Below are 24,580 nucleotides of genomic sequence, written 5' to 3'. Positions count from 1 at the left end.
CTTATTGTGGTCTCCACAACAGGGAGCAGTTTTCTAAGTGTAGTCTGACCAGTACAGCATAGACTGGGACTATCTCTTCCCATGATCTTGAAATTCTATCTCCATTCTAGGCAGTGGTCCTCCTCTCTATAATAGGCAGAGGGAGTGGCCTAGAGCAATGTTTCTTAAACTTTTCCTCTCAGGACCCCTCCCCACTTTGAAAAAATCACAGTAAATCCCAAAAGCTCTTTTGTTTGCATGGTTTTTATTTCCTGATATTTACCACATTAAAAATTAAAATCGGTGCATTTGCTGCTGCTTCTCACAATTGTTCGACTGGATGTTAATACTGCATTCTTTTTCAACATAGATTGGAAAATAATTTGATTTTGTGGACTCCCCAGACAAAGTCTTGGGGGACCTGCAGGGGTCTTAGGCCAGTACTTTATAAAACACTGGCCTAGGAGGACAAGAGGAAAAGCTGCTACCAGGATAATGGTCAGATAAAAGAAACCTGAGCCTGGGAGCAGAACCGTAATCTGAAAAAATGTCTTAGACATGACCTTCACCAGTTCTTACAAATTTTGCTTGTGTGTATGTGAAATGCATTCTGATTTTCATGATTTTATTTCTATATCTTTATAATAAAAAGTAGTGGTGACCTGCCTGACTTTGCTTTCCTAGTCTGGTCTATGTTGAAAAGATGACACTGCCCCCCTCCAAATTTAGTTTAAAGCTGTCCAGATAACCTTAGCGAGATATCTTCCAGATTGGAAGTATGTATGAAAATACCACCTGTGCCCCAAGTTATTTTGCTCATAGACTTGAAAGTCTTATAATCTTTCAATATTCTTCTCAAGCTGTCTCTGGCAGTTTCACTTGTTTCAACATGAAATAGTGGTTAATAGATTTGATTACTTGGGTCAGCTTCTGTTTCACACCTTGGATCTTCATACCTAGGGGACAACATACTGTTTTAATAGGATGTCTGATCTGCAGACTGCTGATTCTTCTTCTCAGTAGGGAGTCACCAATCACCACCACACATCTCTTACTCTTTGTGGAAGCCACTAGATTCCTTGCCTCTGTGATAGTTAAGACTTTCTTTCCTATAACTGTGATGCTTGGTGAAATCCCCTCTCTACAATCTGTGACTCTTCCTTCAGGTGGAGGAAGTTAGAATGTTCTATTTTTCTTATTCTTCATCATCAATTTTGCCCAATTCCAGTCCTAGCAGAAGTGTTAGTTAAAAAGCAATGCATATTCAAGAGTTTAATAATGTTTTGAACCGATTTTGGTGAAGGAAACATGGTCTCCAGGACTGCAGATGATTAACTGAGTTTACATCCTCTATAGCACAAATAGAAAGTAAAAAAATAGATGATTGGAATCTCCCAGACAGAAAAATAATTATTATTATTGTTAATACAAGTGTATTAACCCTTTCCTGTCAGGGCCATCTTCTGTGATTGAGAATTAAGGTTATTGTTATACAAATACGGTCAATTTAGGATGGGGGGATTGGAGAAAGAAAATGTTGAATAAGTTTATACATCTCTGACATACCTCCAGTTCTGGTGAGTGCTTCATAATTTTAAGAGCAAAATAACAGCCAATTGAGTGTCCAATAAGTATGAGCTTGACATCTTTTGGCACATACTTTCGAAGGAAGTTCAACTTGTGTTCAACTTGCCCATGAAGTCCAAAAACATCATCAGTGTCATTTGAAACCATCTCTATAAACAACCAAAAAATAATAAAATTATATCCTTTGCTTTGAAGATGATTCATTGCATTCACTGTTGTTCTTTATAACTGCTTTCCAAAATAATCCAGAAATTACCAAGAATACTCATAGACTTTCTTTTAGTGATAATTAATGTTGTTCAATTATTTGTACTAAATAGAATATTACCAATAAAATAGTAACAGTAATTAAAACTTATTTAAATTTGCAATACAGCAAAGTTAACCAAATATAATATAAAAGCTTTTCCAGAAAGTTAACAGAAGGGACCATTCTGAATTCCTGAAGGAAGACAAAAGAAAGATGTAGAATTACCATAAAGGACACCCTGTTGTAATATCCCCAATCTCTGTTTTTCCTGTAGGAACAGAAAACAAGCCATAGATGCTGATCTTAAAAAGTAGAAAAGCCAACAAAATGGCAGCATCTTAAACTGAATCCTGAAACCAAAAGGCAGCGGAATTTTTTCAGGTAACAGTTAGTAAGAATTATGTTGCTAGACTATCTTTACAGTGATGACTCTTAACCATTTGCATCTTAAGTCCCACTCTATTAAAGAATTGGAATCCCACAATTTTAGAAATTTTATTTTATTCAGAGAATTAGTATGTTTCAGCCAGGGCTTTTTTTGTCATAGAACGCACCAGAACAGAGTTCTGGCACCTTTTTTCAGTGGATTTTCTAGAGTTGCCTTGAACAAAATCCTAGTCTTTTAGATACACTAAAAATTGAAGGGTTTTTTTTCCAACTACAAAGGTAAACCTTATAGCAGACATGTCAAACTCACGACGTCATGTGACGTTGCACAACGTATCGGGACAGTTTTACATTGCTGGCTTCCGGATGACGCAGGCCGGGAGTTTGACACCCCTGCCTTATAGGGTAGGCAAGGCGGGTGGTATGACATGTATGAGTTCCAGCACTTTTTTTTTTTTTACAAAAAAAGCACTGGTTTCAGCCATCAAAAGTTTGGAAAATGTTGATATTATTCAAGACCTAAATGGTTGTCAATCTTTTGTACTTTATTTTCCCACTCCAATACTTCACTAAAGAACTTTCTTTTATATCAAACACAATCTGGAATTTTCTTTTCTAGGAAAATCATAAACATAAGCATTTCATTATTATGTTTATTACTTACAGTAAATTTTAAACACCTGAACATTTAAGTGACTTACTTAGCCTACTTCTGAAGGCCACCTGTGATAGATATGCACTTAGTTAAGAACCAACTGTTTTTAAAGAAAGGGTGGCCAATTTTCTTATGCTCAGAATCTACATTTCTTGTTTTTCGGAAAAATGTCCAAACTCCAGGGGATGCAGGGTACAAGCCCAGTGTTGCAATGTGAAATGAGCAGCTATATAAAACTAATAAATAAAATAAAATACTCATGGTCTTGGAGACATTGACTGTATAATATAATTTCAAGTGCATTTTTCCACTCTGGGTCATTTCCCCCATGAAGTAAAAGTATATTAAAAAAAATACTTGTAAAAATCTCATTCAAATATTCTCTTCTATGGCAAACCTTCATTCCATTTTAACAGACTACGTCTGGTGTGGTAAATAGCAGAAAGTCAGACTAAGATCCAGGTTCAAATCCAGTCAACAATGAGAGGGAGAGAGAAAAACAAAGAAGAGAATCTGTTTCTGTTTAGTATTCCTCTTCGTAAGTTGCTCAGATGACAGTCAAGGCGGGATGACATTCACTATTTAAAGTTTCTCAGAGGCTATATTGCACAGGGTTGTCTATGGTAACGTGTTTGGCACCATGCTGAGAACATGAAGAACCACTTATTGAGTGTGCTCTCATACAGTCCCCGCATAATTAGTTGTTTTTAAAAAATGCCACAAAAAAGTAATTGTTGGGTATAAAATGATAATTGCTTCAAGGAAACAGGATCTTCTACTGTTTATTGTTTAGTGTTCAGTGTTTAGCCTTTTGTTCAAATCTTAAACAAATTAAACCAGGGATGGCCACAGAGAAAGCTTTGAGAAAGCCAATTAATACTGTTGGTAAACTGTCCTTAGAAACATCCTGCCATGATTTATGCTATTAAATTAAAAATGGAAGAGGCGGAAAGGAGAATGAGAAAGGCAGAAATAAACGGCATGTGCCCTCTTCTTTACCTCCTCAAAAAAAAAAAAAAAGATGAAAGCAATCTTTTGCCAATAATTGTTTTATTTTTTTTCACTTATTATACAGGTAATGGAAAATAAAAAGTTTTGTAGCAAAGGCCTAAGGCCAAAGCATTGTTTTCAGATGAAGGCCTATTTTTAGGCCAAGTTGCTCTGGTTATTTTTTCATCCAGTCCATCGCCAAGTATTGTGTTGTAAGCTGAACATCTAATTCATCCTACGAAAAGTATTGTCCTGAATTATATGAAGTTCTCAAGTAACCCAAACTTAAGACATGTTTATGATCATTTCTCATGTCTTTCCTTATTCATTTAACAATTAAATAAAATGATTACGATAAAGGTATAGAAAGTAGTATCTTCATGTACCCCGAGTATGTATATTGGTTTTTCTGCTCTGGTCCTAAAAAGTCATTTAGTTAAGATAAAACTAATGGTTGTCAATTTTTTATAGAAGCAGAAACTGGTCTCAGAAAAGCGACAGACACCTAGGATCACATTTCAAATATCTGATAGAAAATAGAAGAGGAAAAAGAAATGGTTTTTTTTTCTTTCTTTCCTGTGCATAATAAGGCCTTTGATTGTGGATACTACAAACAATTGTGGATAGTCTTTAAAAATATGGACCTAGTGGACTACCCCATCTTCAACTAATGCAGAGGTGTCAGACTGCTGGCCCAAGGGCCGGATGCATCATGCCAAAACCACACCCACCCCATTGCCGGCAATGGAGAAAAAGTCATGATACGTCGCGACACGTCACGTGATGTCACGAGTTTGGCACCCCTGAACTAATGTGTTCAAAATCAAGAAAAGATTATGTCATGATTGCATACTGTCATCCTATCTATTTAATTTACATACAGAGTAAAATGGAACTCAAAAAACATTTGCTATGTTGGAAAACGTCTTAAAATAGAGGAAATGTTGTACTGGGGAAAAAAGACACAAAGATACACCACCCTAAAGGAAAGAGGAAAAAAGGAAAAGGCTAAAAGCATCAAGGTGAAACTGAGCTAATTTAATTACATTTAAACCACAAATGCAAAGCTATCAATGTGTTTCTACACCTAGAGCAGGAAAAGAGATCACAGAAGGCATTGTAGTTTAGATCCTATCCACAGTTTTAATTTTCTGTAAAGATTAGTGCAAATGCATAGGAAAGAGTTTGTATTGTATTCTTTAGCACATGTGTGGCAGCCACTAATATTCAGAATATCAAATTAGTTGAAGCCCCCTTCTCTTATTCATTTAGCACCAGAAGTCAGCAAGCATCTTGCTGACATCTTATATACCCTTCATAGTTCATACAAATGAACTATGAATTGGGACATGATTTGTCTTCTAGGGATTTCTCTCCAAACAAAATGCCTTTTCAAATCTCTAGTTCGCTGTTTTGGAAGTAATGCACATTGTTGTTTCTCAAGGAGGGAGTTAAGAATATAAATTGAAAACCACAGTATTACTCATCTCAGTGAACTGTGACAAAACCCCCTGAAACTGGGATACCAGAAGATATAAATGTTTCTTTTCCACAAGCTTCAAATTCATGAAGAAATTTCTTTCAGCCTTCCCTTACTTAGGATATCATCTGCATCCAATTACAGAATGGGTGATGGTATCAGCTAGAGAACAACTTATGTCATGGAGTGAAAGGCTGAAAATATCCATAAACAATATGCACATGCACACACACAGTCACGGTCTCTCTCTCTCTCTCTCTCTCTCTCTCTCTCTCTCTCTCTCTCTCTCTCTCTCTCTCTCTCTCTCACACACACACACACACACACACACACACACACACACACACACACACCTAGGCCCAAAGTTAAGAGAAATATGGATAATAAAAGGCCTAAGTAGTACAAGATTTGAAAAAAAGAAAAGTGTTCCAATCCATATTCTTGCTCAAAAAAAATACGGGGTGTTTGTGGGGAACAGAATGGAGAAGAAACATTACTTTTAACACAAGATCAGCCAACTTATTTTTACAAATTACATAAATTACTAGCAAAATAAACTGGTAAACACAATGTGCTGCCTAATATAGAGAATGTGATTTTAAATAAACCACAGTAAAATGAATATTATAGTTACAGTAGCATGAAGCAAGGGGGCAAAAAGTGTACTTGGTATATTTGCACACAAGTTATTTAGAGAGATAACCAGAGCTGGGTGATCTTGGGCCAGTTACTCTCCCTCAGCCCAACCCACCTCACAGAATTACTATGGAAAAAATAGGAGGAGGAAGGTATATTAGATATGTTTGCTGCCTTGAGTTATTTGTGAAAATAATAAAGACAGGGTACAAATGAATGAAAAGTAAAAAGGTAAAGGGGTTCCCCTGTCCAGTTATATCTGATTCTAGAGATCAGTGCTCATCCTAGCCAAGGGAACCAGTGTTGTCCAAAGATGCTTCTGTGGTCCTGCAGCTGGCATGACTATATCCTGAAGTGCATGGAATGCTGTTACTTTCCCACTGAAGTGGTACCTATTTATCTACTTGCATTTGCATGCTTTCAAACTGCTAGGTTGGTAGGAACTAGGGCAGAGAAAGGCAACGTTGGCTCTTTTATGACTCGTGGACTTGAACTCCCAGAATTCCTGAGCCAGCTTGGAACATTCTGGGAGTTGAAGTTCACGAGTCATAAAAGAGCCAAGGTTGCCTACCCCTGAACTAGGGCAAGGACAGGAACTTACAGAATACTTGAGTCTCAAACTGCCAATTTTTCAATCGACAAGTCCAGTGTCTTAACCGCTCAGACACCGCACCCCCTATAAACGAATGAATGAATAAATAAATGTTTAATATTGCTGAATATGTATGTCATTTAAGAAGTAGGTTGTTTGAAACAAATCAAAACCAAACATACTTTAAAATTGCAATGTTTCAGTATTATTTGCACCGATTCCAAAATAAAATATGTTCAAGGGGAATTATCACAGAGGAGTAAACCTCTATGCTTATCTTTTAATTTATACAAGAAAAGTAATGTTGGTGTTATTTTGGATAATCTTCTTATTTTACCTGCTATCCTTAAATCACACCAACTGATTTATGCAGTCTTCAACTTAATTCTACTCTTGCTGACAAGCCTAAGGTCTGTGTTATATGTGCAAAGACAGTTATACAATTCTAGTAGACATTTGCAAAAGGTTTTGAATTCATAATGTTTTAAGCTCAAAATGGGTTATTTCAAACATTCTACAAATGGTTTTGCAAGATGTTTTCATTTTGATGCAAAGGCTCTTTTCAAATTTAGAACACTTCTGGAATGGCTGAAACCATCCATTTCAAATTAGAACTGGGAGATGGTTCAAGTATAAAACTTCCTGAAGTTGAACTGGTTTGTATACCCTTAAATTTTAGTAAGTTAATGGGATAAATCAGGGTGAAGAACTTACAAGCCTTCACATGTTATTGACTTTTCAGTGTGGCATCCCTAGCCAACATAGCCAGTATCAAGGAATCATAGGAGTTCATTAACTTTTGTAGGACCAAAATTTCTTATATACAGTCATGGCCGAAATTGTTGGCACCCCAGAAATTTTTCCAGAAAATCAAGTATTTTTCACAGAAAAGTATTGCAGGAACACATGTTTTGCTATACACAGGTTTATTCCCTTTGTGTGTATTGGAACACAACAAAAAAGGGAGGAAAAAAAAGCAAATTGGACATAATGTCAAACAAAACTCCAAAAATGGGCTGGACAAAATTATTGGCACCCTTTCAAAATTGTGGGTAAACAAGATCGTGTCAAGCATGTGATGCTCCTTTAAACTCACCTGGGGCAAGTAACAGGTGTGGACAATATAAAAATCACACCTGAAAGCAGATAAAAAGGAGAGAAGTTCACTTAGTCTTTGCATTGTGTGTCTACGTGTGCCACACTAAGCATGGACAACAGAAAGAGGAGAAGAGAACTGTCTGAGGACTTGAGAACCAAAATTGTGGACAAATATCAACAATTTCAAGGTTACAAGTCCATCTCCAGAGATCTAGATTTGCCTTTGTCCACAGTGCACAACATTATCAAGAAGTTTGCAACCCATGGCACTGTCGCGAATCTCCCTGGTCGTGGACAGAAGGGAAAAATTGATGAAAGGTTGCAACGCAGGATAGTCCGGATGGTGGATAAGCAGCCCCAAACAAGTTCCAAAGGAATGCAAGTTGTCCTGCAGGCTCAGGGAGCATCAGTGTCAGTGTGAACTATCCGTCAACATTTAAATGACATGAAACGCTATGGCAGGAGACCCAGGAGGACCCCACTGCTGACACAGAGACATAAAAAAGCAAGATTACAGTTTGCCAAAATGTACTTGAGTAAGCCAAAATCCTTCTGGGAAAACATCTTGTGGACAGATGAGACCAAGATAGAGCTTTTTGGTAAAGCACATCATTCTACTGTTTACCGAAAATGAAATGAGGCCTACAAAGAAAAGAACACAGTACCTACAGTGAAATATGGTGGAGGTTCAATGATGTTTTGGGGTTGTTTTGCTGCCTCTGGCACTGGGTGCCTTGAATGTGTGTAAGGCATCATGAAATCTGAGGATTACCAAAGGATTTTGGGTCGCACTGTAGAGCCCAGTGTCAGAAAGCTGGGTTTGCGTCTGAGATCTTGGGTCTTCCAGCAGGACAATGACCCCAAACATACGTCAAAAAGCACTCAGAAATGGATGGCAAGAAAGCGCTGGAGAGTTCTGAAGTGGCCAGCAATGAGTCCAGATCTGAATCCCATTGAACACCTGTGGAGAGATCTTAAAATTGCTGTTGGGAAAAGGTGCCCTTCCAATAAGAGAGACCTGGAGCAGTTTGCAAAGGAAGAGTGGTCCAAAATTCTGGGTGAGAGGTGTAAGAAGCTTATTGATGGTTACAGGAAGTGACTGATTTCAGTTATTTTTTCCAAACGGTGTACAACCAAATATTAAGTTAAGGGTGCCAATAATTTTGTCCGGCCCATTTTTGGAGTTTTGTTTGACATTATGTCCAATTTGCTTTTTTTCCTCCCTTTTTTTGTTGTGTTCCAATACACACAGAGGGAATAAACATGTGTATAGCAAAACATGTGTTCCTGCAATACTCTTCTGTGAGAAATACTTGATTTTCTGAAAAAATTTCTGGGGTGCCAACAATTTCGGCCATGACTGTAGAATAAAAATACCACAAATAGACATTTGCATGTGTTTGTGTACATGTGGGTATATGACAGATTACAAGCAAACACAAAGCAAATCAAAAGACAAAAAAAGCAGCTGAAAATTTGATGCATTTTCCCCACAGTATATTCCATATTAACTCCTGGCACAAAATGTTTGTCCATTTCCAATCAATATTAATGAATTATTATGCATGTTTATGCTTTCAAATGTCCTTTAAAGTTCCTGAAGAGTCAAACTGAGCAGTAAAGGCTGAACCATTATGATGAGCACCACCACATGCTGAGGCAGTTTCTGAAACATTAAATGAAAACAACCCGTTCTTCCTCACACACTGATGTGGTAATATTTCACTGTTGACGAATAGCCTGCAGAACTTTGAAAGTGAATCATCACATATATTAAACAGTCCTATAAACAGGAAGCTCCTGCTCTATACTGAAACATCAGACATATTCTGTAGTAAAAAAACATTCTTGTATATTTGTGACACTACAACAGAGTAAATCATTCATTTCTCATTATATAACACTTGTTTGGTTAGCATTATGTAGACCTCATGAAAATTCATGAGGATTATGAAATACAGGCATTTTAAGCAAACTATTTGCTAAGATACTGTAAGAAATAACCATGTAATTTCATTAACACACCCAGTACTTCTTTCACCTGCATTTATTTGTTGTTGTTGCTGCTGCTTTCATCAGAGCCAAATCAGATGTGATATTAATCTTGAGGCTGAAGCTAAGACCTGAAAACCTGATACTGAGATGTTACTATCTCAGCAGTCAGTGAAACAAAATGGGAGAGATAACTGCTAAATGGGAGACCATTCCACATGTAAATAGGGGACTATTCTACCTAAACAGCCCTTCCAACCTGTAAGGATACGTGAGAAAGACTTGGGGAGACAAGTCAAAGAACTGCCTAGGGAACCATCCGATAAGAGACAGCATAGACGGAAGTTGAATAATGGGCAGGATAAGAAACTCTGAAGAGACTTCCTAGTTTCTCAGGTTGGGAAGAGATAGGAGGGGAAGAAAGGATTGTACTTTCAGACTTGTAAGATTCTGTCAATGTATCTTTACAAAAAAGTAAAAAATCAGCTTATTTGGTTGTGATTACTGTCTGGTTTACCCCGCAAGACTGACACAAGCTGATTAGTTGTCAATGGAGGTTCTCAGTCATCCCGGTCATGGTTGTCAGAACTGAAGAAGCTTCTTGGATGAGAAGCAAAATGCCTTCAGGGAAAAACAAAGTCCAGTTGCTTTTTCAAAAAGCACCTCTGGGACAAGCTGATTAGCTATACCATCTTGGGAATGGATGGTTGCCCTCCATGTCTGGGGACTCGGATGTTACACAAAAGTCCAGAGAGAAAAAAAAGTGAGAACAAATGCACATTTTTAGTGTACATTCTCATTCAAATGGCTGCCCCGCTCCCCAAGAACACAACTTTCCACTCGTGGTTATATTTTATGGACAATTGCATGATAGTTGAAGTGAATTAGGGCTAAATATGACTTTATCCTATCCCCAAAACAATTTAACAGCTGTGTATTAAATTTTTTTGACAGGGATAGGGAATTTATAGGTTTTCAAGTGTGGCTGATTAGCTACTGCATTCACAATGGTATCTTAATGGAGCAAACAAGCCCCCTTAACTAAATTATTTATTATTTTTCTCCTACTGCATGTGGGGGGGGGACTATTGTCCAAAGCATAATTAGGGGTGATTAATCCCTTTTTGGAAGGAGCCCACATCCCTTGCCATAGTGATATTTAGCTCAGCATTTGACTAGTAAAGTTGCTCAAATTTGCTTGAATCTTAACCCGCTCGGGCAAAATCTAAAGCAGTGATCAGGACAATGATTATTTGGAATTCATTTTAGCCTATGACCTATGATTAATTGGGTAGGGAGTTCTCTTAAATGTCCTAGACTCTTGGAACAACTGGTACAGTTCTCTGCATCCACTGGACTAGATTGTTAATACTTCTTTAAAGAAGGAAATATTTCCAATAGCCTTCAAGGAAGTTGGCATAATTTCTCCTTAAGAGGCCGAGCCTGGACTCGATAGGAATTAAATAAGAATTAAATGACTATCACCCAGTTGTCCAACCATCATTTTTGGCTGTTTGTTCAGAGAACACTGGATAAAGCAGTTATCTGGATCCTAGTCAGTCAGGTTCAACATTTTTTTAGGTATCCCATACAAAAGCTCTCTGAAAAATTAAATTCATTTCTATGCGATGAATTTGAGATATCCAAAATTGCACAGTATAATTCTTTATTTCATATTTAAATATATAACCAATAAAGACAGCATTTTGTATCAACATTATCCTTGTGACTTTCCACATTAGTTATTGCTTAGTTTTGTCTTCCCTTTTCATTAAGAAATGTGTTCAAGGTGGCTTATAACAACAATATTGATGTTCAGCCAAAGTTTTAAATGTGAGGCTATGAGTGGCATATAAAGTGTTAATGTAACTATTTGTAAAGATTCTAATACAATTTCAATATAGTAAGATAAACCCAATATATGTAAGTTTAAAGCAATATATGTATAGTGTCTATAACTCAATAAAAGATTAATTGTTTAATCTCTAGTCGAACATGACCTTATTGACAGCAGCATATGATCAGTAGCTTCTGTTTTGAAAGCCAGGGCTCTGAAGTACAATGTATTTTAAAAAGCCTCTGAGAGGAAGCACTAACATGCCATTTAAATAAACTTTCCAAATCTATGTTTTCAAGCTTAAGAGCAAGAAAGTAAATTGCTTCACCACTACACCACTCAAACAAAATACAACTGAAACTCTCAAACCAAATTAAATAAAAGCTGTTCCAAATGTTAAGAGATACGTTAAGGGAAACCCTATAATCTTGCAAAAATAAATGCACTGTGGGCAAGCTTCAGTTGCTTATTTTAAGAAAGAAACAAGGATTGCTGTGCCTTGATTACAAAAAAAATCCAAGAAGGCATTTTAATATTACCCCCTCCTTGTTTTTTAAGCTTGCCATTTTCGATCCAAATATGCCATTAACATCCTCTAACTCTTTTACCATATAAAAACAGAGACACAAACAAAAACAATAATATGCAAGTTGTAATGGACAAAACTACGGGATATAAATAAGTAGTCGGTGCTTATGAGGTTATAAAAGGAGCTGTTCATAAGTAGCATCTGCAGTCAAGCAAACGAACCCTTAGGAAAATGTAATGAGTCAAAGTGTCAATACTGGGCAGTGCAGAGGAAAAAGCAACATTTAATGATTCTGCTAATGTTTATTCAGCATGTATAGATCGTTCCTTCTTAAGCAGAATGACAAAATGCCTCGTTAAATACTTCAATATGAGTACTTCAGCTTTCAAGGTAGGTAGCTAGACGGATGTAAAGAGATCTCAAATATATAGTTAACTATACTGTACCATTTGATAACATTCCGTATATATCAATATGTCAGTATAAATGACATTATCTTTTGGAACAAGAATTGACCAAAAAGTCAGCATTAGCAAATCCATCTGTAGCACCTCCCCTGAAAGGGCCACTGGCAATCAGTCGCTTTTATCCCTTTCCCAGGTGACCAGCCCAACCTGGCCCAAGCACACCAACACACCTTGGAGGAAGTTACAGGTTTTAATAAAAAATAATGGCCGTTCAGATACAAATCAAATTAAATCACACAATAATATAAAACATTAAATCTTACAGTGAGTAATGTTTCTCAAGTTATCTCAAACATGCTTTTTTGAAAGGTAAACTGGACTTTGTTTCTTCCTTGAGGAAGACATTTTGCTTCTCATCCAAGAAGCTTCTTCAGTTCTGACTGAAATTTCTGATTGAAATGCCTTAGTCCTACCCTGCTGCCCTTTCACCATCCTCTTGCCCCCTCTCCCTGGCCTATCCTGGGGGCGGTCTCCCATCCTATTGCTAAGGAAACTTTGGATACAAAGCCAGGTTTCCTCACATGGAGAGGGAGTGGGCCTCCCTCTTGACTTTGCCCTCGTACCCATCATGAGCAACCTGGCTAAGGAGAGCAAGCACAGCAGCAACAGCCTTGAGGAGGAGGTAAGTGCAGCTGGGCGCCCCCTTGGGGAAGTGGGGCTGGGCTTAGTGCCGCAGGTGCTTGAGGGCTGGGCTGGGCATTTGACCTCCGTACCACCGTCCAGCCCCACCACCAGCATGGCCTGAGAGTGGACCATGCCTTCGCACTTGCCCCGGTCTCATCTCCTTTTGCCAGAGACCCTCAGATCTGTCCCACTCCTGCCCAGGCCCCCATAGGGACCCTTGATGTGAATGATGTAGAGTTGGTTATGCCCACCCAGTAGGCCATACGCACTGCAGCCACACCCACCCAGTAGGCTGCGCCTGTTCTGTTCCAGCCTATGACCGGCCCTGTTTGAATGTCAGGGACAACCCCTTTTTATAGTCAACAGGCTGGAAAAACCCAACCAAATTTATTTACAAAGAAATCAAAAGTTCAAACAAGAGTTAAACAGGAATAACAGACCAGGACTCTAGCAGAAGATCTTCAAATGGTTTCCTTCAGCAACCAGCACCTCCCACAACTTCCCCTTTTATCAGCAGTCCCAAGGCATGGCTTCTCATTGTCTTCTCCTCCTCTCACCGAGTTGCCTCATTGCCTTTCTTTGTTCTACTTTGCTGGATTGCCTCCTGCTCCTAGCGTCCCTGAATAGATCCAGCTGTGAATCATCTACATCCAATACCTTGTGCTCACACAGCTGAGTCTGATGAGGAACATGATGGGAGGGGCCAGGCTGAGAGTCCTGCAGTGCATCAGAGCCTCCCTCTGACACCAAAGGCTCTCCAAATCCCTCCTCCTCCTCCTCTTCAGAATCATCAGACTCAGCTGCCAGTATCACAGGCTGACACTGAATCACAACAGCGCCCACCCTGGCCACACCTACCTGAGCCCCCGATGGCGACCGCAATGCTGATGTGGCCCTCAATAAAATTGAGTTTGACACCCCTGTCCTAGGGCCTAGGCGGTCTTACATTGTGCTGCTCACAATTAATTTTGAAAAAAATCAAACTAAACTATTAATAAATTATTTATTTTTTTAAGATACCCAAATAATTTAATTTCTAATATTCATCTACCAAAGGGCTTCTCCCCCCCCCCTACTGTGTCTATACTGGAGATCAATTTGATAAATGATCAGGGGATACATGCTCTGAGTTTTCTGGCAATTGCACTAAAAGTTAAATATAAAATCTAAGCTTACATGACTTCAAGCTATCAATCAACAGTGAGGTTTTTTTTTAACTGTATAAGGTCATGGACTTGCCAGCAAATGCTAGTTCTCAAGTTTTATTATCAATCTGAAAGCTGAGAAATATTTTTTCCCCTTGCAATGCCAAATTGTTATTGTTTGCTTTAGAATCTGACATTTGACCACAATGATCAGCAGCAATTTAAACAAAATACCATGATACCTCAGATTTCACTTTCAGCTTTAGTAGTACAGGAAGTAGGATGTTAGAATCCAGATGAGAAGTTAGTGATAATGAAAAGTTAAATATAATTTTCATGTTCTATAATTGGAAGTGCTGAATGCATTCTTATTTGTTACAAATATTATTTAAATATTTGTGTATTAAAGTTTCTAGATACTATTTATAGATGCAGAAGAAAAGTACAAAAGCCATTCTTTGTTAGTCAAAAATATCCACTGAAATTAGTCACACTACGTTAAACAATAAGATAATTAACAATCAGCATAATGAACAGTAGCTAAAACTACAAACAGGCACACCTAAATTAAGATGCTGTGCAAATAAATGTTGACTTAGAATGCAAAATATGCAGTGCTACCATTACTTGATTATGGTGTAGTAATTCCCAAATGAGAATGGTCTGAAGCCCAAGGGTTAAGGACCCCTGCTTTATCAGGCTGACAAGGCAGACCACTAAGTCAGTATCACATAAGGAAGTGACTCCTGTTAATCTAGATTTTATAGAAAGTGGCCATTAACACCCACCTTACCTTCAAGCTGTAAATTCAAATTTGGTTGCCCTATTGTGTATACTAAGTCAATTGTCAATTGAGATAGCCTTCTGGCTGCCAAAGGGGAAATGTAGTCCCAAACAATCCCACTAAACATGGGTGGGCAATCTTCCTAATGGTGTTAAATTTCAACTCCCTGGCTAAATAGTCATATATACTTCAAATATACTGCAGGTATGAATCCAGATATGTACATAAAAATCATGTTGCCCTACAAAATTATTTTGTACATTTTTAAAAAGGATACAAAGTTAAGTACTCAGGTGTTTTTAAAAACCTACGCCAAAAGGTTAAATATTTGGGGGTACATCTTTCAGCTTCAAATACTAAATTATATAAGAATAATTATGAATTCTTATGGTCAAAAATACAAAAAGAGCTAGATAGTTGGAGAAAATTACAAATGTCTTTATTGGGAAGAATTGCAGCTGTGAAAATGAATGTTTTACCTAAATTTTTATTTTTATTTCAAATGATACCTGTACTTTAAAAAGACTCAAATTTGGAGGAATGGCAGAGAGGTATTAATAAATTTATTTGGACAGGGAAGAGACCGAGAGTTAAATTTAAGATAATGCAAGATGTACGTGAAAGAGGTGATCTCAAAGTGCCCAATCTTAAATTATATTATGAGGCGGCAGCATTATCACCAATTAGTGATTGGTTTAATTTAACACAAAGGAGTTTATTGAATATTGAAGGGTGTGATTTGTTATATGGTTGGCATGCTTATTTATTGTATGATAAAAAAGTAGACAAAGTTTTTAAAATACATATATATTAAGGTCTGCCTTGTTGAGAGTTTGGAAAAAATATCGACACAAGTTGAATTATAAAATTCCTATTTGGGCAATACCTAAACATGCAATAGAAAATATAAATGTGGGATTTAAACATGATGTGATAACATATAAAGAAATTCTTAGATTGGAAAAGAATGAATGGCAATTGAAGTCTTTCAATATTCTAAAAGAAGAAAAAATAGTACAAACTTGGTTTCAGTATGGGCAGTTACAGGCCAGATGGAACGAAGATCAGAAAATTGGCATTTCAATATCAGATGGGAATTTGGTAAAGCAAATTAGAGATCAAAGTCGAGCACATATAAGAAGGATATATAATGCATTGATAGAAATTGACTCAGAAGCGGAACTGTTTAAGGATTGTATGATAAAATGGGCCCAGAATTTTCAAGAACCAATAATAATGGATCCTTGGGAGAAAATATAGGTTAGGAATGTTAAATTTACACAGGCACAAAACGTAAGGGAGAATTTTTACAAGATGTTTTATAGATGGCATTTAGATCCCAAAAAATTATCATGTATGTATCCAAATTGTCCGCCAAAATGTTGGAGATGTGGTTGTGATGATGCAACGTATTATCATGTATGGTGGACTTGTAAAAAAGTTAAAGCTTTTTGGATCAAAATTTGATGGAACATGCAGAAGATCTTTAAGAAAAAGATAAAATTCTCACCACAATTGTTTTTGTTGGGTATTATCACTGACTGTACTGCTATAGAAACTAAATTGATGCTGAACTTAATAACAGCTGCAAGACTTTTGGTAGCGCAATACTGGAAGAAGGAGGATCTGCCTACTATTGAAGAATGGACTTTGAAAGTTTCAAACCTGGCAGAAATGGCCAAAATCTCGGCATATGTGAAAGATCACTCGCAACAGAGATATATAGTGGAATGGAGAAGATGGATTGATTATATTCAGAACAAATATGGGACTACAAAGTATCATTTAGCATATGAATAGTTATTAGTTATTATAATTAGAGGATATATTATTTATTTTTTCTATGGTATGGCTAAGGAGAGTTAAAGTGCGATAGGATTTAAAGAGTAATTATAGTAATTAGAATATTTTAGAGTAAGATTGTATGATGTAATACCCTGTATTCAGCTCTGGGAAGTCGGGGGGGGTGGTGGTGTTGGGAAGGGAGGGAAGGGGAGGGGGGTGGGGGAGATGGGGTATATGTTCTAAAAATGTATTTTAAAACTTTTCAATAAAAAAACCTATGCCAAAATGAGCTGCAATGTCATAAGCATTATAAGCACTAATATTTTACCAAAGGGTGTGTTAGTATAACAGGAAAACGCACACACTCATGCATACACAGAACGCACCAAAAGTCAGCCTCTACAGGCTAATCACAATTTGATTTCTCCGTATGTTGTCCAATAGTATTATTTACCGTATACTTAGGAATGTTCAAAGGTCATGCATCAAATGAATAATGAAATATTTGGAAGAAAATGACAACCAATTTGAACATTTAATGTGATTTATGTAATAAACTGTCTATGAAGCCTGACTTTTGGTACAGACATGTGTGTGTTTGTGTGTGTATCCTCACTGTGTAAATAACAGAGCATGAATTTAAATTCCATCAAGACTAAGGAGTTGTGATACACAGAATAAAAACAATCAATCCCAGAATGGAATTTTCCAGAGAATTGCAGAATGCTCTGTTCCTTCTCAGGCCGTGTCATTCTGGCGGTTCCTGGGGTAGGCAGGCGATTTTCTGGAAATTAATTCTCCAAGCTGGAAGTGGTTCCAAAGTGTTCAGGGTAAGGTGTATGAAAAAAATAGGACTGGACTAGGTCTACAACTGCTTCTATTTCAGAAGATTAATTCCTGAGAAACCACTAACCCCTCCTAAAATAATTGGAAAGCAGGCTGAAAATCAGCAGAGAAATGTTTAGAGGTGGGGACAGTCTGCAATTTTGGATTGTTCTGACGTTCTTCCATGCAAATACATACCAACCAGCCTCCGTTTTTGGCAGCTCAGCTATAATTAGCTTAGTAGATTCCACCTGCCTGTGCTAAGTAGGTCCATAATAAATGGCAATTAAAAAAACCCTGCCTTTTACATGCAGCACTTCTAGCTATGAAGATAGCATACTGCTTATGGTGATAACCAAAGGAAGCAATACATTTCAAATGTGTTATTGTTCCATGACCTTCTGCTCCAAAATAAATAACCACCTACCTGTGGACATAGTCAAGTAGCTAATATTTTGTATAAGACAGACACAACTGCTGCTTTCAGGTCAATCCTTTGTTTCCTTTTTTGTCCTTAAAAATGCTTCATATCCCAAAAGCTGATCCAAGATAAGCCAATACTACAGTAATAATTTGGAAAAGTATTCATCTTTTTTTTTATTGAAAAGTTTTAAAATACAGTTTTCCTTTAAAAAGCTCCCCTCCCCCCTCCCCCCTCCCCCCTACCTCTCCCCCTCCCCCCTCCCCCCCCTACCTCCCCCCCTCCCCCCCGACTTCCCAGAGCTAAATACAAGGTATATATATATATAAAAAAAGCAATCATAAACAACCATATACTAACAACTATAAATTCTAAAATCCATCACTCTCTAACTTATATAGGATAAAACAAACCTTAGCAATATTAAATATATATATAAAAAAACTAAAAGAAAAAAAGAAAAAAAGAAAACGAAAGAAGACTTATTCGAATGCTACATAAAACTTCTTAACCCTATACTTGTTCTGGATAAACTCAATCCATTTTCTCCATTCCATAATATAACGTTCTTGCGAATGATCTTTCAAATAGGCCGAAATCTTCGCCATCTTTAAAGTCCACTCTTCTATGGTCGGCAGTTGCTCTTTCTTCCAATATTGGCCTATCAAAAGTCTTGCTGCCGTAATTAAGTTCAACATCATCTTGGTGTCCACAACTGTAGCGTCGGCAATTATTCCCAACAAAAAAAGTTGCGGACAAAACTTTATCCTCTGTTTAAAAATCTTCTGCATATTCCACCAGACTTTTATCCAAAAAGCCTTAACCTTCTTACATGTCCACCATATGTGAAAATATGTTGCATCTTCATCACCGCACCTCCAACATTTAGGCTGATAATTCGGATACATACTTGCAAGCTTTTTAGGATCTAAATGCCATCTATAAAACATTTTGTAAAAGTTCTCTCTTAGATTTTGAGCTTGAGTAAATTTTACGTTCCTCACCCAAATCTTTTCCCACGTGTCCATTGTGATAACTTCCTGAATGTTTTGGGCCCATTTTATCATACAATCCTTAACAAGCTCTGTTTCTGAATCAATCTCTATCAATGCAAGATATATCCGTTTAATATGTGCTGGTCCCTGATTTCTAATTTGCTTTATCAAGTTTTCATCAGTCATTGCAAATCCATTTTTCTGGTCTTCTTTCCACCTGGCCCGTAACTGAATATATTGAAACCAAGTTTGAACAACCTTCTCTTCTCGCAAGAGGCTATATGATTTCAAACACCAAACATTCCTTTCCAAGCTTAAAATTTCCTTGTATGTAGTCACATCATGTTTGAAACCAGCATGTATATTTTCTATTGCGTGTTTTGGAATTGCCCACAATGGTATCTTGCAGTTTAACTTATGTCTATACTTCTTCCAAACTCTCAGCAATGCCTGTCTTAAAATATGCATCCTAAACACAGTATCTACCTTCTTATCATACAACAAATATGCATGCCAGCCAAACAACAAATCATGGCCCTCAAGATTTAATAACCTCGGTTGCGTCAAATTAATCCAATCACTTATTCCTACTAATGCAGCAGCTTCATAATATAATTTAAAATTAGGCAATTTAAGGCCACCTCTCTCACGAGTATCCTGCATAATCTTAAGTTTAACTCGTGGCTTTTTCCCTGCCCACACAAATTTATTGATACCACGCTGCCATTCCTCCAAATTAGAATCTTTCTTAAAAATCGGTATCATTTGAAATAAAAATAAAAATTTGGGCAGGACATTCATTTTCACTGCTGCAATCCGTCCCAACAAAGACAATTGCAATTTTTCCCAACTCTCCAATTCTTTTCGAATTTTCCCCCATAATTTTTCATAATTATTTTTATATAACTTTGTATTAGAGGGTGATAAGATCACCCCCAAATATTTAACCCTTTTAACAATCTCAAATCCAGTTAATCCTTCTAAAAGAACCTTCTGTGAAACTGTCATATTTCTAGCCAAAATTTTGGTTTTCTGTACATTTACTTTAAATCCAGAAACCTTCCCATATTGTGTTATTATCTCCATCAGGTCCACAACAGAGTTCTCTGGCTGGGTCACTGTAACAACCAGATCATCTGCAAATGCTCTCACTCTATAGTCCTGATCTCCAACTTGTATCCCCTTAATTTTTTCCGAATTCCGAATTTTAACCAATAATATCTCTAAAGTTAACACAAATAACAAGGGCGATAACGGACACCCTTGCCTTGTGCCCTTCTCAATATTACATGCTGCTGTCAGGCTATTATTAACTATAATTCGGGCAGTTTGTTTTTGATATAATGCCCTAATCGGTTGTAAAAAATTTTCCCCAAAATCCATTTTATCTAAAACTTTCAACAAAAATTGCCAATTCAATTGATCAAAAGCCTTTTCAGCATCTAAAAAGATTAGCGCTGCAGAGATCTGGTTGTTCCTTTCCAAAAACTCTAATACATCAACTATATGTCTCACATTATTTTTCATTTGCCTACCACTAATAAACCCCGTTTGATCCCCATGAATCACCTGTTGCAGAACCCTCATCAGTCTATTAGCCAAAACCTTAGCAAATATCTTATAATCTGTATTTAAAAGCGATATCGGTCTATAATTTTTAACTTGAGTAGCATCCTGGTCTTCCTTCGGAATCAAAGAAATAAAAGCTGTTCTCCAAGACGGTGGCACCTTTCCCCCCCTCTGAATTGTCTGGAACAGTTCCTTTAACGGTTTTATCATCTCTAATTGTAAATTTTTATAATAGGCCGCAGTCAAGCCATCCGTGCCTGGTGCTTTATCCACCTTCAGTTCCTTAATTGCTGTAAAAATTTCTTCTTCTGTAATCAGTTGATTAATCCCCTCTTTTTGTACTTGCGTAAGAACCGGGATGCTAGCATTCTCCAAGTATATATCAATATCTTTTGCACTAATTTCCTCTTTAGTATATAATTTCGAGTAAAAATCCACAAAAGCATCCTTAATAAGATTCTGTTGAAACACAACCCTTCCTTTATACTCAATCTTATCTATATTAGAGGCCCTTTGTTTTTTCCTCAGTCTATAAGCTAACCATCTGCCTGGTTTATTAGCGTTGCAAAAAGTATTATGCCTAGCAAACCGCAGATTGGTCGCCACTTGATCAGCCATTAATTTATCAAATTGTCCTCTTAGCAGTCTAATAGCCTCCTTAATCTTCACATCCTCTGGATTCAAAATCAAAACCTTTTCTTTTTCCTTTATTTCATTCTCCAGTTCTTTCCTTCTAGTTTCCACTGCACGTCTATGTCTATTATTCATATATATCAACACCCCTCTCATATAGGCCTTGCTAGCATCCCAAACCATATCCATAGAGGTACCCTTATTCATATTAATCTCAAAAAAATCCTTCATCCGCTGTTTGCATTCTTCCACATTTCTCTGATTTCTAAACAAGTTCTCATTTACAGTATTCATCTTTTTAAGTGTCTTGGGAGTATTACCTAATCTTTAAGTTCCTTATTATTGGCTGCTCTTTGGAATGATCTACCTCCCAGATGTTCCCGTTAGGAAGGTGCTTAACATCTGGATCTTCTACCAAGCTTTGTGGCTGGGTTGAGGTGAGTACCCCTGGGTAGGTTGTTGACATTTTCAGTCTTCAATATTTAAGGTTTAGTACAGGGGTGTCAAACTCAATTTCATTGAGGGCCACATCAGCATTGCAGTTGCCCTCAAGGGGCTGGGTGGGTATGGCCAGGGTGAGCATGTCCTACTGGGTGGGCATGGCTAGAGTGTGTATGGCCTACTGGGTGGGCATGGCCAGCTCTACATCGTTCGCATCAAGGGTGCCTATGGGGGCCTGGGCAGGAGTGGGACAGATCTGAGGGTCTCTGGCAGAAGGGAGGGTCTCTGGGCCGGGGCCAAGGCAGTGGGGGCTGTTCCCTCACTGTTTCCAGGATGGCTTCGCGGGCCACATGAAACCACTTCGCGGGCCGGATCCGGCCCCCGGGCCTTGTGTTTGACATGTCTGGTTTAGTATGTTTTCAGGTGCTATATTTTGTATTTTTTTTAAATTGGGGATGGGGTATCTTTTGTACACTACCCAGCATCAGAGAGTTTGAATGGAACAGCCATGTAAGCACCTAAATAAATATTAAAACTAGTCTTAGACATATAAATGAAAATATCAATAAAATCTATGGCACCATTTTCGTACAGTTTAGCATAAAACACGTTTGTCAGCTGACCTCTATAGGCTAAGCATTCATCAATGATAAATAATCTAATAGAAGAAAAATATTAAGACTACCTTCTTTTCTTTTGATGCTATGAGGAATTTTACAGTGTCCACCATGGCTAACGACCCACACCGGATACTGCTGATTCAGGTTAAAATATAAAGCCTCAATGAATGTCCGGTAAAAGCCAACCAATCCTGGATTACCTAAAAGAGAGAAAAATATACTAAAAATATAGGCCACAAATAAACACAATTCATTGAAAAGATTGAAACATTAAGATTCATCTTGTATCTTGTGCAAATTATATTTATCAAATATTTTTCACTGTATGGATCATTTATACATCATATTTGAACTCGGAATGAAAATAGATCTTAAACTGTATGGCATTTCTCATTTTTTGTCTAAAAATAATTTTGCAACTCAGCAAGCAACTTTCACCTTACCAAAGAAAGGGCCAGCATAGTTATGTTATACTCCACTCAATATCAAGGATGTAGAGGTGGTCAACAGTATTAAGTACCTGGGGGTGCAGATAACTAACAATCTGAATTGATCTCTCCACACATCATCCTTAGCATGCAAACCAGTACCTACATTTCCTACGTCGGATGAGGAGAGCACATCTGTCTCCTTCTGTCCTGGCCACTTTTTACAGAGGTACAATTGAGAGCACTTTAACAAACTGCATCACTTTCTGGTTTGGTGGCAGCAATGCCTCAGATAGAAAGTCCATACAGAGAATGGTAAGGACAGCCGAGAAGATCATAGGAAGCTCACTCCCTGGTATTCAGGATGCTGCTTATAAGCGCTCTATGCTTAGAGCTCAAAGCATTAAAGACCCCACACATCCACTTCATGGTCTGTTTCTGTTGCTCCCCTCTGGGAGGAGGTTTCGAAGTATTTTTAGCAGGACTACCCAATTCTGTAATAACTTTGTTCCCTACGTCATCCATCTGATAAACTCGCAAGATTCACCATTCACATGTGTACATAACCCGAACTAGACTGTTTTTTCTCTATCATATAATATATGTGGGTATATGCATAATTCTGTATTTATTTATTTTTGTCATATTTATGTAGTGTATTTCAGAGGTGGTAACCCTTTGAGAGCTGAATGCAACAAAATTTCATTTTAATGTGTGACAATGTACATTGAAAGTGACAATAAAGTTATTCTATTCTATTCTATTCTATTCTATTCTATTCTATTCTATTCTATTCTATTCTATTCTAAAGATTTAACCCACATGGATGAGTTTTCAGGGGGGAAAAAGTAGAACTTAATTCCTTCATTGTATTGCTTTGTGATACAAACCTATCCAGCAATGTAGACTTCAAATATAGTATATTATCCACATTTTTCAAGTTCCTAGAATGTTTACTTCCTGTTCCTCCCAAATTAGAACAGTTTACTTCTGGGGTTTTTGTCACTGTGAAAATATTCAGTAATCAAAATGTGTTTAGAAAAAATAATATTTTTGTAATTCACATAATGTGCGTGCATTTTCCCATAATATGAAAGAGAAGAATTTATTTAAAAGACCTGAGCTGTAACTTCGTCACAGATTTTTATTCTTCCCTATTCATTCCACTGGGGAGTATGGAATATTTGTCTCATTCCCATCATCAGATGAACAGTGAAAGTAAGATTTATACAACTTTTGTTAAGCTTTGTAGTCAATCACTCAGTGTAGATTTTAATCTTTTTTTTTCCCCTGACAGGGAAGATTTCTACCTTCTGATAAATTATGTCACTACCTGATTTTTTTTTTGAAAGGAAATAGAAAAGATCACAGACAAAATAAGGCAAGTGTAAGAGGAGGAAAAGAGCAATTACAAAAGATAATCATATAGATCACTTAATACAACATGCGACTGACACTGCAAAATACTTTGAAGGGGTAGAAACAAGAGCCACAAATGTGAATGCACTTTTTAATGTATGCTGTCCAAAAGAGCACTCGGTACCTTACAATGCTTATTAAATTATCACTCTTTGTTCTTTTAAGCAAGACAAAAACTTTTCTGCCACAAAATGTGAATTGTCCTTGGTCTTTGGTAGCATGCTGAACAAATGAACCTGTCACAAAGTCTGGTTCAGCAAGATTAAAATCCAAGGATACATTCAAATCTCTGTGAACAGTGGGAATTCTTTTTTTTTTTATTGAAAAGTTTTACAGTACATTTTATCTTTAACAAAACAAAACCCCTCCCAACCCCCTCCCCTCTTCCCAACCCTCCCCAACACCTCCCTCC

The 24,580-nt window shown here is 37.3% G+C and overlaps 1 protein-coding gene across 3 annotated transcripts in view; it reads right to left on the bottom strand.

Moving 5' to 3' along the window:
* Nucleotides 1–359: 359 nt before the first annotated feature.
* The window catches only part of LOC310648691 (lipid droplet-associated hydrolase-like), a 32,736-nt gene continuing 8,515 nt past the window's right edge, over nucleotides 360–24,580 (bottom strand). For 2 of the 3 annotated variants that reach the window (XM_083376680.1, XM_083376681.1), the window contains exons 3-4: nucleotides 22,387–22,521; nucleotides 1,419–1,715 (exon numbers count right to left, since the gene is read on the bottom strand). In XM_083376680.1, the coding sequence (XP_083232806.1) occupies nucleotides 1,468–1,715; nucleotides 22,387–22,521 (383 nt within the window). In that variant the 3' untranslated portion in view covers nucleotides 1,419–1,467. Of the gene's footprint in view, nucleotides 936–1,418; nucleotides 1,716–22,386; nucleotides 22,522–24,580 lie in introns of those variants that run through there. The other variant, XM_083376682.1, reaches the window with a different exon arrangement.

Source organism: Vipera ursinii, assembly GCF_947247035.1.
Source record: "Vipera ursinii genome assembly, chromosome: 1".
NCBI lineage: Eukaryota > Metazoa > Chordata > Lepidosauria > Squamata > Viperidae > Vipera > Vipera ursinii.
This window is presented reverse-complemented; position numbering and strand designations above follow the sequence as displayed.